Source organism: Pagrus pagrus, assembly GCF_965226575.1.
Source record: "Pagrus pagrus genome assembly, chromosome: 2".
Lineage (NCBI taxonomy): Eukaryota > Metazoa > Chordata > Actinopteri > Spariformes > Sparidae > Pagrus > Pagrus pagrus.
Window position 1 is genome coordinate 24591133 of NC_140186.1, and position 19965 is coordinate 24611097.

Here is a 19965-nt window from a genome sequence, read left to right on the forward strand (position 1 = left end):
TTCCATTGTTTTGGCCTCTCCTTCTTGCAACAATAACGGCAGACGTGTGCGGAATTACGCATACAAACCGTTTGCACCTCCCTTTGAGACGTGGTAAATATAGACGCAGTTTCTATGAGCAAAATTGCTTTCCGGTTTGATAAATCACTTTGCATGTGCTAAATTAATATATTTACAATTTCTCCACCCACAACACGCACAATTGCATGTGAACGCCCCATGTTGCATATTCATTGCTGCAAACGTATTAACTGAATGCAGACGCGCTATTTTGCACCTTTGACAGACGCAACCCTTTTTGCGCACTGTTAGTAAATCAGTTTGTACATTTTTTTGCCTGTGCAAGCAGTTTGCACACGTTTTAATACACACAAACCTTTAGTAGATCCGGCCCCTAGTGTACTATATAGACACCTCCATCCATTTCAGAGCGTGAATGTGCACAGAGAATTTCAGGTCCGTTAGATATTGATAGATCTTTCTCTGGTGGCCATGAATGTCTACCGTAAAATTAATGCTTTTTTCTTTTTCTTTTTTTTCTTTTTTTTTTGCTAGCGGCGTCGCTTTAAGTTATGATGATGTCGACCTGTCAGTCGGCCCACCACTGTGGTCCAGACTGAAATACTGTATCTCAACTATTAGATGAATTGCCATAACTTTTTGTACATTCACGGTCTCAAGAGGATGAATCCTAATAACTTTTCATCTAGCGCCTTCATCAGGTCAGAATTTTAATTTGTCCAAAACTTTGGTTTATGACCAAATACACAAACTAGCAAAACTAATAAGGTCCCCATCAGACTTAGCTGTACTTACGTTTAGTTCTAACTGGGGAAATGTGAATATGGTAAAAACTGTAGTAAAAACACATAAGAGCCTTACTCTTGTTTTTATGTCAGTGGTGCCAGATTAAAGGTCTGGAGGTTATCGGTGACTATTAGGAAGCATATTTATGGCCAAAAGGTTATTTTAAACTTAAAAAAAGAAATGCACAGCAATCTGACCTGACAATGTTAAAATGTGTTTCTCTGTACCAAAGTACTGAGCATAAAAACATGAAGCTGATCATTAGACCATTTTAAGTGCTGGATATTGTGGTGTATTAAGTGGGTATTAAAATGTGTGCATACTATCTTGAATTCACATCTGTGTAACACCACCCTCTAATCTGTTTATTGATGGGTGATTTTCTTTAAATTTTTTTTTTAGATTTATGCAAATCAGGACTCAGTGTGCTTGAGGCAGGACGCTTCCTCTGATCACTCTGACGATGCAGGTGAAGACTCTGTGTACCAAAATACAACAAATGATATTGTGACCAGTTTCCCATGAAAGCCAAGAGATGAACAGCATGCACACCTGGAGGAAACTTCACATTTGAGGTCATGCCTGGACCCATACGATCCTGTTTGTTTGGTCTCAACAGCTGAACAACACAAACTCACATACCACTGTGTTCCAACCTTTTCATTTTTCTGACTGAAAGCTAAAGTAATCTGATTATTTGCGCTTAATTTTTTTTTCTACCTTTACACTCGTTTTGATTGTTTTTTGTCAATTTATCAAACTGTTTAGCACATCTGCACTCCTTGTCAGAAAACCCTTTCAGCTTAATATAACATCTATATATCTTTATAACATATATGTATCTTTGGTTAAAGTGAATAAATTAATAAAACCAAGAAAAGTCTTTGTAGATCTGTTATTATTGGAGCAACTCATCAGTAAGGTCTGTTGCACCATATAAACAGGATATAAAAACAATACACATTGTCAGTGACTGTCGGTTTGAGACGAACTGAAATAAAGTGGTGGAAAGTAACAAAGTACATTTACTCAAGTACTTCACTTTTTGTACAGTTTTGACACACTTGCACTTAACATGAGTATTTCCATTTTAAGCTACTGAGAGAGAAATATTACGCAGTTTACTCCCCAACATGTAGCCTACATTTAGACTAATATAGCTTCTTGTTACATTTCAAATCAAGACTTTATATTTTAGTTAAGGCTGTAGGACAAGTTTAACACATGTAAATCGGCAAAATTGAGAACTAAATTCAAAATGGCTGACTTCCTGTTGGCTTTGGGTCATGGCATCAAGAGACTTTTCTCTTAAACCCATAAAATACATACATTTCCACCACGTTTGAATTTTGTACAAGGTTTCATGAGGTTTTGAGTGTTTAGCCTCTGAAAAAAGCGATTTACTTTGGCAGAGAAAGAATGCAGATGTACTTGAGGTGTTAGCCGTTCCATCAAAGAGACATTTCCTTCTAAACTTATCAGATGGTTTTATTTAAATAACTATTTGAGACACGAAGAGTTCGAAATGTCTCATATTTTCTCTACAAAGCAAAGATTAAACAGTCATATTCATATACAATATACATTTGTGTAGCAGAACCTTTTCTTCTTTCCTCTTCCATTAATCATCTCATGACCCCTAAAATTAGTCTTGCCGGGCCCGACCCCCATGTAGGAAACTGCTGAACTATACTGAACTGTATATAACTGGCTCCGTGTCATGTTACTGCATCTTCCACTAGGGCCACCAAAGTTATAGGTCTGGTACGTATCAGACCAGTCCAACTCTAACGTGTCTGAGGCCGCATTGTTCATCCTGACTGACACGCAAATACACACACACAGTTCAGAAGATTATTATTCACTTTTCTCAAGTAGTAGAATTAAAACTGACCTGAGCTGTTGTTCTCTGCAGAGGAGCCTGAGCGCTGCTGAAACCATCCACTCCCTACAAAACACACACACACACACACACACACACACACACACACACACTCGTTATTGTGTGTCACCGTGTGCCCTCTGCTGGTGCTGTTTACCTTTACACTGAATCCAGTATCAGGCAGTTGATCTACAGAAGGAAGAATCAATAGAACATTTTCCAGATAGCACATTAATAATTATTAATCAGCCCACACTTTTTCACTTGCAGGGCCCAAAACTGAAACTTAATAGAGGACCACTGACCAAAAGCAAGCACCTATTGTGTTAAGATGCAAAATGCTAATATACAGTAGTAGTCTATTTTCTACGTCTTGATCTTAATATTTAAAAAACATTGTTTTGTATTAATGTTTGCATGAAGGTTTGTTTGAATCTTTGTTTAAGACGTGTTTGAACAATAAAAGTTGTTGTTCCCAAAGGGGATAGTCCCAGCAATTTGAGCATGTGTTTACAGACATAAACACACACATGCATGATTTCTACAAAGTAAGGGCATCAAAATAAAGATGCCATCGTCACAGTGAGATGATGAATCATGACAGCAAAGATGTTTGTTAGCTCATCTTTAATATGACAGACAGTTTAAAGGTGTTTGTGTTTGTTATGTAGTTTTTGAGAAGAAATCTTATTTATTTTATTGCGGTAATAATACAAACTCACAAATATGTATCTGTTCCATAAGTGAATAAACAAGCTGTTCTCACAGGAAAATAAGGTCCCAGTACACTGTTTGAGGCTAGAGAGGTGGCAGGGTCCGCCACATATAAACAAAGTAAAACAGTGTGAAACTGTGTTGTCCTTTAAGGTCAGTTTGTTTATTCAGTCATGAAAACAAAGTGAGTTTGTTTATCTAGTTTGTTTTGGCCTAAAAATCAGTCAATGAAGATCTTTCTCTTCTGATTACAGTTTTTCTCAGTTGCTTTGGTGCTTTTCTCAGATCAGAATGAAAATTCTTATAACTATTTCAGTCAGGACCACTTTGTCAAAATAATCTTTATTTACTTGCACAAGTTTCATTTGGCGGTATGGTACTGTTCTGGGACCCCCTGCTCTTCCACATGCTTGCGTGGAAAGCCTGAGGCAGGAAGAGCACACCTTCCTGCCCTTCATGAGCCATCATGAACGGCATAAGCAGGGAGCGCAGCAGCAAAGAAAAACCCAGACAGAGCAGAGCAACCAACAAGATACAATGTAAGAACCATAACAGATGACGGGAGGCGCTGGGGTGGAGGTGGGTTGCAAAATAGCCAGCAGAGGAAGCAGCAAGTGAGGTCGGGCTAGAGCAGTTTAAATAGGACATAGTGTGTACCATTTCTACAATTCTGTGACACAGAAATGGAAGGTCAGCATCGTGGAAGAGGGTTGAGGATGCAGGGAGGAAGGGGAAGGGGACAAAACAGGGGAAGAGGGAGAAGAGGCCAAATACATAGGCAGATTCCTAACGAAATTAGGGCTACAGTTGTGGACCATGTTGTCAATCACGGCCTCACAATGGCTGAGACTGGTCGGAGGGTGCAACCAAATGTTGGAAGAACCACTGTGAATTCAATCATTCAAACATTTGGTAGGGAGAACAGGTATGTATGTATTGGACAGTAATCCAACATCTCATAATATCTCATGTTTACTGTTTACTGTAATTTTACTCTGCACCACATAGGATTGAAAGACCATGCAGTACACTAGCAATTCTGTATATGTATTCACAGAACATACTGTACAACATGTTTTCCAAAATGCATTATGTTACACAGGAAAAGTTGTTACATTTCTCTCTCTCTCTCTCTCTCTCTAGTGTCACCGAGTTCTGACCTTTTTTTTGCATTGGAAAACACAGAGAATAAACTGTCATAATGAAAACATGACAAAGCCATTTGATTATCTTGTTCATAAACGATGGTGTCAAGACTTCTCATTTTGATGACACTGGCAGTTTCATTGACATGAATACTTGCTTTTGAGGAATGGACTATCCATTTTGAGCAAGTGACGTGCTTTTGCAGGTTATCCACTAGGTTTTGCAGTTTGCAGTAATTGTTTTGAGAAATGCACTAACTGCTGTGCAAATGTTAATAGTAATGTGAGAAAAGCACCAAAGCGACTGAGAAAAACTGTAAAATATCTTCCCCAAAACTGCACAGTGCAACACATGTTGTACATCAGTAGTGTTGTGCTCTGTGCATGTGGTCAGTGCATTATGGCTCGATTTGTCACACAGAGGCCGGGTGACATTTTTAGTGACAACATCACACTGTGAGTGCACTGTTGTCTTATCTAAACTTCACATGTCAAACAACTATCAAAGCAACATACTGACACCGAGGTGACACAGAGCAGGAAGCTGCTGTTTAGGCTCAGCTTACTAAATTAAACACTTTATGCACAAATCATGCACTAGAATAGATAGATAGATAGATAGATAGATAGATAGATAGATAGATAGATAGATAGATAGATAGAAGGGCAAATATAAAAACAATGAGAAACATTAAAGTACTATATACAATATACAATGAAATGCTTAAGTAGTTATAAGTTAAAATAAAATAAAATTCTGAGGCTTAGCTACTCCTGATTTGTCTTTTACTGTAAAGATTCAAGCTTGCAAACTCAATGTGTGATGGAAATCTGCAGTCATCCATTTAGGTTGCTTTAAAAAGAAAAAAATTGACGTTTTAATAAATGCTTAGTTTACCATTCACAGCTTTGAACACACTGCTGTGTGTGTGTGTGTGTGTGTGTGTGTGTGTGTGTGTGTGTGTGTGTGTGTGTGAGAGAGAGAGAGAGAGAGAGAGAGAGAGATAATAACGCACCATCACAGCTACTTCAGCTGTAACTTCCACGCTGCAGTAACATCAAGATGTGGAGCCTTCAAAATCTGCTGTTCATCCTCTGCAGTAAGTTCTGCAAATTACACAAACACATTTAATGGACTTGTCAGAAAACTTTTTGGATCGTACTCTTTTATTAGAGTACATCTAGTATTTATGTCTATAGGACAACGTGCACATCATACCGAGGCTCACAGCATGTGTCCATCTGTGAGATTAAGATGATTAGAAGTTTGGTCATTTAAACGCAGGTAAAGTTAAACTCATTTAGGGTGAACAACTCAAAAAGTAGCCACACACTGCTGTCTTCTTCTTAGTTCTTCAGTATTCCACACCTGAGGTAGATCATTGTTTTGTCTTTTTCTCTGTTGGTTTTTCTTTTCTTCTTTATTTTAGTGATTAAAATTAAGAACTGTATCCACTTTATTTTCTATTTCATGTTGTCTTCTCTTCACAGTTCCTCTGAGCTGTGTGACGCACGCAGCAAAGATGATCCATGTGTCTGGATACGAAGGGACAATAGTAACAGTGTCCTGTCTATATGAAAGGGGACATATGTCTTATGCAAAGTACCTGTGCAGGAATGAGTGCGCCAGTGACAGTGATGTTCTGATTAGCACGACCAAAGCGAAGACGAACAAATACTCCATCCATGATGACAAAGAGAGACAAGTCTTCACAGTGACCATCTCTGATCTTCGTCTTACAGATGCTGGAAAATACTGGTGTGGCGTGTCCAAAACTGGATTTGATAGCTACCCTTCTGAAGTGAAAGTGAACGTAAAGCCAAGTAAATAAACAGAACAATCATTATCATCATGAAGGCTTAAAATGGCAACAGATGAAAAGTCAAGGAATCTTTCTAATTATACATTAAATCCTGAGAGGAAGATAAGCCCTAAAGTCAAACATTAATGCCTTTACAAGGTCTGAATCCATGCAGTAGATTTTGAGATATTTCATTGCATAAGTGAAAAGTCAGCGTATCACTAACATAACTAGGATTAATCCTCTGGGACTGTAAATATCTGTACAAGATGTCGTGCCCTGCGGCTAACATGGCTAAAAATAAGAATATTTGGTGAGCGTACTAAGAAGCTTTTTTTCTGCCAGTCTCTCACAGCACTTTGATCCCTCCCACCACTGTGGAGCCTGTAGGATCACAAGCAACACATGGCAAACATGTCATAGGTACGTGTATGTGTGTGTGTGTGTGTGTGTGTGTGTGTGTGTGTGTGTGTGTGTGTATGTGTATATATATATATGTATATATATATATATATATATATACACATATATATATGTGTGTATTTATATATATATATATATAAATAAACCAACATATGTATATATATATATATATACACATATATATATGTGTGTATTTATATATATATATATAAATAAACCAACATATGTATATATATATATATATATATATATATATATGCACATATATATATGTGTGTATTTATATATATATATATATAAATAAACCAACATATGTATATGTATATATATATATATATATATATATATATATATATATATATATATATATATATACATATGTTGGTCGGTTGCCACTCACCATAAAAGAGAACAGAAGAATAACAGCAAGAAGATGACGCAGTATCTAGCAAGTCTCTACCACAGTTTGTGGCTTCTGTCAGAAGAGAAGACAAACTAAAGCTAGATGAAAGTTATCTTAGAGTTTCTTGGGGAGATTAATTTGAAAGCATTTTTTTTTATTCTATAGATATCGCAAAAATATCATGATCAAGAATTCTTTCTGCTGCGTTGTGTTGTAGCTAAAATGTGATGTCATGTCAGCCCTTAAGTCAACCATAAATGTCTTTACAAGGTGTGAATCCATGCAGTAGATTTTGAGATATTTCATTGCATAAGTGAAAAGTCGGCGTATCACTAAAATAACTAGGATTAATCCTCTGGGACTGTAAATATCTGTACAAAATGTCGTGCCCTGCGGCTAACATGGCTAGAAATAAGAATATTTGTTGAGCGTACTAAGAAGCTTTTTTTCTGCCAGTCTCTCACAGCACTTTGATCCCTCCCACCACTGTGGAGGAGCCTGTAGGATCACAATCAACACATGGCAAACATGTCATAGGTATGTGTGTGTGTGTGTGTGTGTGTGTGTGTGTGTGTGTGTGTGTGTGTGTGTGTGTGGGCACGTGTGGAGTACCAACAGATCTCCATCTTAAAACACACACTGAATACATGAAATGATATGAAGCCACAGTTTCTAATATTTGGTGCTACTTCCACTGATTTGTCTTTAAGATTGTAAAAAGATTTGTGTGAGATTTGTGCTTCACAGTGCTTTGTTTTCAGGAAGTGTATATTTTTACTCTGTTCGTTTTTTGTTGCAGATGCAGCTGTCCCCGACCCTGTGGTTTTCATCGTGCCCCCTGTGCTGCTCATACTGACGCTTGCTGCCCTGGTCTTAGTTTATAAATACAAATGTCACAAAGTGCAAGGTACGTGATTTAAAGTATAGTCAATGCATGCACAGAACCCATGCACACATACACACAGTCATGCACACATATACACAATAGTACAGTTTACTGTCCTCCCAAGTGAAAGTAAATGATCCAAATACCAGTATTGTAGCATTAGGTAGCATCGTAACAGCAACGTTTCCCCTAAATGTGAGAGGGACTAATTTATTAAGTAGCCATTTAAATGTAAAGATACATGAAAACCCTTCTACACAAGCAAACAAACAGTGTTACCATTTCTTCTGCTGTGTGATTCCAGAAGCCGCAGTCATCAACAACGGCAACAAAACCGAGGCACCGCCAGCAGAGAAAGTGATGGATGGAGAAGATGTAAGTAAACAAAGGATTGCTGGTAGACAAAAGAGGCTTATTGCAAACATGTGGGACAAGATCTTACTGATAATTCACTGCAGTCTGTCTATTACACTATCTAGGGCCGGATCTACTAAGATCCCAAATCGCTTGTACTAATCTGCGTGGGCAATCTAGAAATTTGCGTGTGGGGTTGAACCGCGGTTTGCGGGTGATTTACTAAGAGTGATTGCGTTAATGACAACAGGTGCAAACGTGTTGGAGACACGCCTATTTAAATGAGGGTTTAGCGTGTTTCATGGTTTTCAGCATGGCGAGTTTGAGAGAGCAAAAGCGCAAAGTGAAATTGGACCCTTTGGAATTAGAAGTGTTGGTAGAGGAAGCGAAAAAACATTTCAATGAGCTGCAGCAAAGGAATCTGACGGTCGCGCATGTGGGAGAAAATCAGCGAAAAAGTTAATGCTGTTGGAAAAAACAGGCGAACAGTGGATGAAGTGGAAAGGAGATACCAAGACATCAGAAGAAGAACAAAAGAAAAAATGGCGTGTAATAATATAAATATAATAATAATAATAGTAAACTTGCAAGGAGTTTTGTTATTGCAGGTACTGTGTGACTCCTTCTCGTAGCTGGCTCCAAATCCGCTCTGAGTTCCTCCTACAGCTCCAAAATGGCAAGGCTGGATAGGCGATATGTTCTAATGATAGTTTCCTCTTTCATCCCAAAAATGTTCACACGAGGGTGAAAAATGCGTTCTCGGCGTCTCCTTCCATTGTTTTGGCGTCTCCTTCTTGCAACAATAACGGCAGACGTGTGCGGAATTACGCATACAAACCGTTTGCACCTCCCTTTGAGACGTGGTAAATATAGACGCAGTTTCTATGAGCAAAATTGCTTTCCGGTTTGATAAATCACTTTGCATGTGCTAAATTAATATATTTACAATTTCTCCACCCACAACACGCACAATTGCATGTGAACGCCCCATGTTGCATATTCACTGCTGCAAACGTATTAACTGAATGCAGACGCGCTATTTTGCACCTTTGACAGACGCAACCCTTTTTGCGCACTGTTAGTAAATCAGTTTGTACATTTTTTTGCCTGTGCAAGCAGTTTGCACACGTTTTAATACACACAAACCTTTAGTAGATCCGGCCCCTAGTGTACTATATAGACACCTCCATCCATTTCAGAGCGTGAATGTGCACAGAGAATTTCAGGTCCGTTAGATATTGATAGATCTTTCTCTGGTGGCCATGAATGTCTACCGTAAAATTAATGCTTTTTTCTTTTTCTTTTTTTTCTTTTTTTTTTGCTAGCGGCGTCGCTTTAAGTTATGATGATGTCGACCTGTCAGTCGGCCCACCACTGTGGTCCAGACTGAAATACTGTATCTCAATTATTAGATGAATTGCCATAACTTTTTGTACATTCACGGTCTCAAGAGGATGAATCCTAATAACTTTTCATCTAGCGCCTTCATCAGGTCAGAATTTTAATTTGTCCAAAAGTTTGGTTTATGACCAAATACACAAACTAGCAAAACTAATAAGGTCCCCATCAGACTTAGCTGTACTTACGTTTAGTTCTAACTGGGGAAATGTGAATATGGTAAAAACTGTAGTAAAAACACATAAGAGCCTTACTCTTGTTTTTATGTCAGTGGTGCCAGATTAAAGGTCTGGAGGTTATCGGTGACTATTAGGAAGCATATTTATGGCCAAAAGGATATTTTAAACTTAAAAAAAGAAATGCACAGCAATCTGACCTGACAATGTTAAAATGTGTTTCTCTGTACCAAAGTACTGAGCATAAAAACATGAAGCTGATCATTAGACCATTTTAAGTGCTGGATATTGTGGTGTATTAAGTGGGTATTAAAATGTGTGCATACTATCTTGAATTCACATCTGTGTAACACCACCCTCTAATCTGTTTATTGATGGGTGATTTTTATTTTTATTTTTTTTTAGATTTATGCAAATCAGGACTCAGTGTGCTTGAGGCAGGACGATTCCTCTGATCACTCTGACGATGCAGGTGAAGACTCTGTGTACCAAAATACAACAGATGATATTGTGACCAGTTTCCCATGAAAGCCAAGAGATGAACAGCATGCACACCTGGAGGAAACTTCACATTTGAGGTCATGCCTGGACCCATACAATCCTGTTTGTTTGGTCTCAACAGCTGAACAACACAAACTCACATACCACCGTGTTCCAACCTTTTCATTTTTCTGACTGAAAGCTAAAGTAATCTGATTATTTGCACTTAATTTTTTTTTTTACCTTTACACTCGTTTTGATTGTTTTTTGTCAATTTATCAAACTGTTTAGCACATCTGCACTCCTTGTCAGAAAACCCTTTCAGCTTAATATAACATCTATATATCTTTATAACATATATGTATCTTTGGTTAAAGTGAATAAATGAATAAAACCAAGAAAAGACTTTGTAGATCTGTTATTATTGGAGCAACTCATCAGTAATGTTTGTTGCACCATATAAACAGGATATAAAAACAATACACATTGTCAGTGACTGTCGGTTTGAGACGAACTGAAATAAAGTGGTGGAAAGTAACAAAGTACATTTACTCAAGTACTTCACTTTTTGTACAGTTTTGACACACTTGCACTTAACATGATTATTTCCATTTTAAGCTACTGAGAGAGAAATATTACACAGTTTACTCCACAACATGTAGCCTACATTTAGACTAATATAGCTTCTTGTTACATTTCAAATCAAGACTTTATATTTTAGTTAAGGCTGTAGGACAAGTTTAACACATGTAAATCGGCAAAATTGAGAACTAAATTCAAAATGGCTGACTTCCTGTTGGCTTTGGGTCATGGCATCAAGAGACTTTTCTCTTAAACCCATAAAATACATACATTTCCACCACGTTTGAATTTTGTACAAGGTTTCATGAGGTTTTGAGTGTTTAGCCTCTGAAAAAAGCGATTTACTTTGGCAGAGAAAGAATGCAGATGTACTTGAGGTGTTAGCCGTTCCATCAAAGAGACATTTCCTTCTAAACTTATCAGATGGTTTTATTTAAATAACTATTGGAGACACGAAGAGTTCGAAATGTCTCATATTTTCTCTACAAAGCAAAGATTAAACAGTCAAAAATATGAATATACATTTGTGTAGCAGAACCTTTTCTTCTTTCCTCTTCCAAAAATTTAGCTTGCGGGGCCCGACCCCCATGTAGGAAACTTCTGAACTAAACTACTGAACTGTATATAACTGGCTCCGTGTCATGTTACTGCATCTTCCACTAGGGCCACCAAAGTTATAGGTCTGGTACGTATCAGTCCAACTCTAACGTCTCTGAGGCCGCATTGTTCATCCTGACTGACACGTAAATACACACACACAGTTCAGAAGATTATTATTCACTTTTCTCAAGTAGTAGGATTAAAACTGACCTGAGCTGCTGTTCTCTGCAGAGGAGCCTGAGCGCTGCTGAACACATCCACTCCCTACAAAACACACACACAGACTCGTTATTGTGTGTCACCGTGTGCCCTCTGTTGGTGCTGTTTACATTTACACTGAATCCAGTATCAGACAGTTGATCTACAGAAGGAAGAATCAATAGAACATTTTCCAGATAGCACATTAATAATTATTAATCAGCCCACACTTTTTCACTTGCAGGGCCCAAACTGAAACTTAATAGTGGACCACTGACCAAAAGCAAGTACCTATTGTGTTAAGATGCAAAATGCTCATAACAGTTTACAGACATAAACACACACATGCTGATGATTTCTACAAAGTAAGGGCATCAAAATAAAGATGCCATCATCAACGTGAGGTGATGAATCATGACAGCAAAGATGTTCACTTAGCTCATCTTTAATATGACAGACAGTTTAAAGGTGTTTGTGTTTGTTATGTAGTTTTGGAGAAGAAATTCAAACTCAAACAGAATTGTATTATTCATTTTATTGCGGTAATAATACAAACTCACAAACATGTATCTGTTCAATAAGTGAATAAAGAAGCTGTTCTCAGAGGAAAATAAGGTCCCAGTACACTGTTTGAGGCTAGAGAGGTGGCAGGGTCCGCCACATATAAACAAAGTAAAACAGTGTGAAACTGTGTTGTCCTTTAAGGTCAGTTTGTTTATTCAGTCATGAAAACACCCCCAAAACTCCACAATGCAACACATGTTGTATCTGAGTAGTGTTGTGCTCTGTGCATGTGGTCAGTGTATTATGGCTCGATTTGTCACACAGAGGCCGGGTGACATTTTTAATGACAACATAACACTGTGAGTGCACTGTTGTCTTATGTAAACCTCACACGTCAAACACTATCAAAGCACCATACTGACACCGAGGTGACACAGAGCAGGAAGCATTTATGTTGAGGTTACTAAATTAAACACTTTATGCACGTATCATGCACTAGAATGGTTAGCTACTCCTGCTTTGTCTATAACTGTAAAGATTCAAGCTTGCAAACTCAATGTGTGATGGAAATCTGCAGTCATCCATTTAGGTTGCTTTGAAGGAAATGTTTGACCTTTTCGTAAATACGCTTGTTTGTTTTCATGAAGGCTAGGAGACGTTAGCTTAGTTTACTATTCACAGCTTTGAATACAGTGCTGTGTGTGTGTGTGTGTGTGTGTGTGTGTGTGTGTGTGTGTGTGTGTGTGTGTGTGTGTAAGAGAGAGAGAGAGAGAGAGAGAGAGAGATAATAACGCACCATCACAGCTACTTCAGCTGTAACTTCCACGCTGCAGTAACATCAAGATGTGGAGCCTTCAAAATCTGCTGTTCATCCTCTGCAGTAAGTTCTGCAAATTCCACAAACACATTTAATGGACTTGTCAGAAAACTTTTTTGATCGTACTCTTTTATTAGAATACATCTAGTATTTATGTCTATAGGACAATATGTACATCATACCGAGGCTCACAGCATGTGTCCATCTGTGAGATTAAGATGATTAGAAGTTTGGAAATTTAAACGCAGGTAAAGTTAAACTCATTTAGGGTGAAGAACTCAAAAAGTAGCCACACACTGCTGTCTTGCTCTTAGTTCTTCAGTTTTCCACACCTGAGGTAGATCATTGTTTTGTCTTTTTCTTTGTTGTTTTTTTCTTCTTCTTTATTTTAGTGATTAAAATTAAGAACTGTATCCACTTTTTTCTTTCTATTTCATGTTGTCTTCTCTTCACAGTTCCTCTGAGCTGTGTGACGCATGCAGCAAAGACGAGCCATGTGTCTGGATACGAAGGGACAATAGTAACAGTGTCCTGTCTATATAAAAGGGGACATATGTCTTATGCAAAGTACCTGTGCAGGAATGAGTGCGCCAGTGACAGTGATGTTCTGATTAGCACGACCAAAGCGAAGACGAACAAATACTCCATCCGTGATGACAAAGAGAGACAAGTCTTCACAGTGACCATCTCTGATCTTCGTCTTACGGATGCTGGAAAATACTGGTGTGGCGTGTCCAAAACTGGATTTGATCGCTACCCTTCTGAAGTTAAAGTGAACGTAAAGCCAAGTAAATAAACAGAACAATCATTATCATCATGAAGGCTTAAAATGCCAAAGAAGGTTTTAAAAAAAGAATAATAACAGCTGTGTTATTAAATGTGCAAATACTTTGCTCAAAACTCCTTCTGCTTTAACAGAGTGGTGCTGTGTGAAGTCAGAGAAACTGAGCAGCATCGTGGGACGTCCAGTAACTACGCAGTGTCCCTATCCGCCACAACACAAGGATAACAGGAAGTTCCTCTGTAAAGGAGGCCACCGAAAAAACTGTGCAGAGATGGTGACGAGTCAAAGCAGGTTCACACTGCAAGATAATCTCTCTTCCAGCATTTTCATGGTGACAATAAAAGAGCTGAAACCAGGTGATGCTGGGACATACTGGTGTGTGTCAGACCCACAGTGGAGTGCTGGTAACTACACCAAGATTCAACTATCAGTAGGTAAGATTATTAAAAGAGCAATAGATGGAGAACACAGCTCAATATATGACAATGAAGTTGAATGTCTCTTTAAGTTACATACAGGTTTGATGCCAACTATCCTGCAGCTTCAGTTCGCATCATGTCACCATGACATAATGGATTTAATCCCTCCTCACTTCTTCTGGATTCCTGAAACTATGCACTATTAATAATTGCGTAGGCCAACATGTTTTAGATGTAATTCGATTACTATCAAAACTCTCCATCAAATTAAAGAAGAATTGAAAGAGTGATTTGTAGAGTGTGTGGTTTGCAGCTCTAATGTTTAAGTTGTTCATCATCATAGTTTATTGAGGTGTATTATTTAGACATTTGGTCATAAAACAAAGGACCGAGCCAACTGAAAATGTGATCTGATGATGGCAACAGATGAAAAGTCAAGGAATCTTCATTCATCCAAAAATTGTTGAGATATTTTATAAAAAAAGGGTTTGTATGTGTATGTATATATATATATATATATATATATACATATATACTGTATATATATGTATATATACATATTGGTTGGTTGCCACTCCCCATAAAACAGGAAAAAGGACAGCAAGAAGATGACGCAGTATCTAGCAAGTCACTACCACAGTTAGTGGCTTCTGTCAGAAGAGAAGACAAACTAAAGCTAGCTGAAAGTTATCTTAGAGTTTCTTGGGGAGATTAATTTGAAAGCATTTTTTTTATTCGACAGATATCGCAAAAATATCATGATCAAGAATTCTTTCTGCTGCATTAATTGTGTTGTAGCTAAAATGTGATATCATGTCAGCCCTTAAGTAAACCATAAATGTCTTTACAAGGTCTGAATCCATGCAGTAGATTTTGAGATATTTCATTGCATAAGTGAAAAGTCAGCGTATCACTAAAATAACTAATTAATTAATCCTTAATCCTCTGGGACAGTAAATATCTGTACAAGATGTCGTGCCCTGCGGCTAACATGGCTAGAAATAAGAATATTTGGTGAGCGTACTAAGAAGCTTTTTTTCTGCCAGTCTCTCACAGCACTTTGATCCCTCCCACCACTGTGGAGCCTGTAGGATCACAATCAACACATGGCATCCCTGACAAACATATCATAGGTATGTGTGTGTGTGTGTGTGTGTGTGTGTGTGTGTGTGTGTGTGTGTGTGTGTGTGGGCACGTGTGGAGTACCAACAGTTCTCCATCTTAAAACACACACAGTTTCTAATATTTGGTGCTACTTCCACTGTTTTGCCTTTAAGATTGTAATAAGATCTGTTTGCTTCACAGTGCTGTGTTTTCAGGAAGTGTATATTTTTACTCTGTTCGTTTTTTGTTGCAGATGCAGCTGTCCCCGACCCTGTGGTTTTCATTGTGTCCCGTGTGCTGCTCATACTGACGCTTGCTGCCCTGGTCTTGATTTATAAATACAAATGTCACAAAGTGCAAGGTACGTGATTTAAAGTATAGTCAATGCATGCACAGAACCCATGCACACATACACACAGAAATGCACACATATACACAATAGTACAGTTTACTGTCCTCCCAAGTGAAAGTAAATGATCCAAATACCAGTATTGTAGCATTAGGTATACTTGCATGTAAGTGGAATACCATTGCATCACAGAGAGCAAAATCATGTGGTGTCCGTCTGAACAACAGTTAACGGTCTACAAAACTGCTCAAATTTACCGTATTTTACAGAAAACTCATGAACTCCAAACTGAATACTTTTCATCAAAATGTGGTTATGAATTCACTTACTGCACCTTTTTAACTTCAAAATCAAACATAAAGTTTTCTTTTCACGCAGTTAAATTCAGCTACATCTGAATATTTATGTAACATCTAGAAAGTATGATGGCTCATTTTAAGTTGCTTTAACCACATTTAACATGAGGCAGTAAGGAACAGAAACAAGTTATCTGCTTGCGGTCAGCTGGAGCGCCATGTTTATTCTGCCTGTAACATGGCAACACGGCCTTGAGTTGTCTGTCCTCTACTGTGTCTGGTCTTACAGCGACACCTACTGTGACAAGAACATAACAGCAACGTTTCCCCTAAATGTGAGAGGGACTACTTTATTAAGTAGCCATTTAAATGTAAAGATACATGAAAACCCTTCTACACAAGCAAACAAACAGTGTTACCATTTCTTCTGCTGTGTGTTTCCAGAAGCCGCAGTCATCCACAATGGCAACAAAACCGAGGCACCGCCAGCAGAGAAAGTGATGGATGGAGAAGATGTAAGTAAAGGATTGCTGGTAGACAAAAGAGGCTTATTGCAAACATGTGGGACAACATCTTATTCATCTTCATTCAGGTCTGTTAGATTTTGATAGGTCTTTCTCTGGTGGCCATGAATGTCTACCGTAAAATTAATGCCTTTTTTTTTTTTTTGCTAGCGGCGTCGCTTTAGGTTACGATGATGTCGACCTGTCAGTCGGTCTACCACTGTGGTCCAGACTGAAATATCTCAACTATTAGATGAATTGCCATAACTTTTTGTACATTCATGGTCTCAAGAGGATGAATCCTAATAACTTTTCATCTAGCGCCATCATCAGGTCAGAATTTTAATTTGTCCAAAACTTTGGTTTATGACCAGTACACAAACTAGCAAAACTAATGACGTCCCCATCAGACTTAGCTGTACTTACGTTTAGTTCTAACTGGGGAAATGTGAATATGGTAAAAATTGTAGTAAATACACATAAGAGCCTTACTCTTGTTTTTATGTCAGTGGTGCCAGATTAAAGGTCTGGAGGTTATCGGTGACTATTAGGAAGCATATTTATGGCCAAAAGGATATTTTAAACTTAAAAAAAGAAATGCACAGCAATCTGACCTGACAATGTTAAAATGTGTTTCTCTGTACCAAAGTACTGAGCATAAAAACATGAAGCTGATCATTACACCATTTTAAGTGCTGGATATTGTGGTATATTAAGTTGGTATTAAAATGTGTGCATACTATCTTGATTTCACATCTGTGTAACACCACCCTCTAATCTGTTTATTGATGGGTGATTTTTTTTTTTCTTTTTTAGATTCATGAAAATCAGGACTCAGTGTGCTTGAGGCAGGACGCTTCCTCTGATCACTCTGACGATGCAGGTGAAGACTCTGTGTACCAAAACACAACAGATGATATTGTGACCAGTTTCCCATGAAAGCCAAGAGATGAACAGCATGCACACCTGGAGGAAACTTCACATCTTTAGGTAATGCTTGGACCCATACGATCCTGTTTGTTTGGTCTCAACAGCTGAACAACACAAACTCACATACCACCGTGTTCCAACCTTTTTCATTTTTCTGACTGAAAGCTAAAGTAATCGGATTATTTGCACTTAATTTTTTTTTTAACCTTTACACTCGTTATGATTGTTTTTTTTCAATTTATCAAACTGTTTAGCACATCTGCACTCCTTGTCAGAAAACCCTTTCAGCTTAATATAACATCTATATATCTTTATGTATCTTTGGTTAAAGTGAATAAATGAATAAAACCAGTCTTTGTAGATCTGTTTGTTGCACCATATAAACAGGATATAAAAACAATACTGTCACATTGTCAGTGACTGTCAGTTCGACACGAACTGAAATAAAGTGGTGGAAAGTAACAAAGTACATTTACTCAAGTACTTCACTTTTTGTACAGTTTTGACACACTTGCACTTAACATGAGTATTTCCATTTTAAGCTACTGAGAGAGAAATATTACACAGTTTACTCCCCAACATGTAGCCTACATTTAGACTAATATAGCTTCTTGTTACATTTCAAATCAAGACTTTATATTTTAGTTAAGGCTGTAGGACAAGTTTAACACATGTAAATCGACAAAATTAAGAATTAAAATCAAAATGGCTGACTTCCTGTTGGCTTTGGGTCATGGCATCAAGAGACTTTTCTCTTAAACCCATAAAATACATACATTTCCACCATGTTTGAATTTTGTACAAGGTTTCATGAGGTTTTGAGTGTTTAGCCTCTGAAAAAAGCGATTTACTTTGTCAGAGAAAGAAGGCAGATGTACTTGAGGTGTTAGCCGTTCCATCAAAGAGACATTTCCTTCTAAACTTATCAGATGGTTTTATTTAAATAACTATTTGAGACACGAAGAGTTCAAAATATCTCATATTTTCTCTAAAAAGCAAAGATTAAGCAGTCAAAAGTATGAATATACATTTGTGTAGCAGAACCTTTTCTTCTTTCCTCTTCCATTAATCATCTCATGACCCCTAAAATTAGTCTTGCGGGGCCCGACCCTATGGGGCGCCGATTGTAAAGTTGCGCATGCTAAAATAAACAGCAACTCTTCCACACATTTAGCACCAAACCCCATTAAAAAAACGTATGTGAATTTTTTTATACCGCTTTTGACCAGATTTACAGCAATATTTGTGAACTTTGTGATATTTACTTCTCTTGTAAAAATATAATGTCAATGTTAAATCTAAATGTTAAATCTAAATCTAAATGTTAAATATTAAATCTAAATCTAAATGTTAAATATTAAATCTAAATGTTAAATGTTAAATGTTAAATCTAAATCTAAATGTTAAATATAAATATAAATGTTAAATCTAAATCTAAATGTTAAATCAATATAAATATAAATGTTAAATCTAAATGTTAAATATAAATATAAATATAAATGTTAAATCTAAATGTTAAATATAAATATAAATCTACATGTTAAATATAAATGTTAAATATAAATCTAAATGTTAAATATAAATATAAATCTTCATTTTAAATATAAATCTAAATGTTAGATCTAAATCTAAATCTAAATGTTAAATCTAAATGCTAAATGTTAAATCTAAATGTCACAGTGAAACTGAATATTTAGCTAATATGCAAACTCACACTGCCTGTCACCAGAAGTACCAAAGAAATGCCCATTGTCGCGAACAAGCGCTATCCGCAGTCTCCTCGGGTAGTCAGGCACGTGATTGCGCTGCACTGTTAGTCACATCTCCTCACCGTGCACTCATGTTGCCTGCCACCATGTCCAGTGACTTAGCTGGAAACATTGGCCGTTTTGGCAGCAATACAGAGGTTCAGCAATGCGTTCGCAATGACAGTGACAGTAGCCCTTATCAGTGCAGCGGCGGTTCGCCAATTCTCCGTCGTTGTTTGTTCACACAGAGCCAAGCAGCTTGATGTTTGGCGGGTCAGGATCTCAATCCCAACACACTATAACAGCATGATTATAAACAGTCAGCGGGTACATGCTTAGATTGACAGGACTCCTGTCAATGGAGGACAGCTGGGGAAACACCTTGAAAAAACACACAGACGTCATCAACATTACGTGTACCTCTTTCGGAGCTGCAGCGCAGGCTTTCTGTGTGAATTACACAGCAGTTCGTCTTTATGCCAGCGCTGCTTGGCTCTGTGTGAACAACCAACAGCGGAGAATTAGCGAACCGCCGCTCCGGCAATAATGCGGCTTCTCTGTTTGAAAAGGGCTAGCACAGCTACAGCATACACCGCAGTAGAGCCACTACAGCACTCGGTATATTTTATTTTGATACTTCCGGTGACAGGCAGTGTGAATT

General features: G+C 37.7%; 1 protein-coding gene across 1 annotated transcript in view; it reads left to right on the plus strand.

The window, feature by feature from the left end:
* LOC311263563 (uncharacterized protein) overlaps positions 1–6380 on the plus strand; it is a gene marked incomplete at its 3' end in the record, with an annotated part of 9834 nt that extends 3454 nt beyond the window's left edge. The window contains exons 5-6 of the mRNA XM_084363739.1: positions 1210–1276; positions 6040–6380. Coding sequence (XP_084219865.1) covers positions 1210–1276; positions 6040–6380 — 408 coding nt within the window. The remainder of the gene's footprint in view (positions 1–1209; positions 1277–6039) is intronic.
* Positions 6381–19965: the final 13585 nt, after the last annotated feature.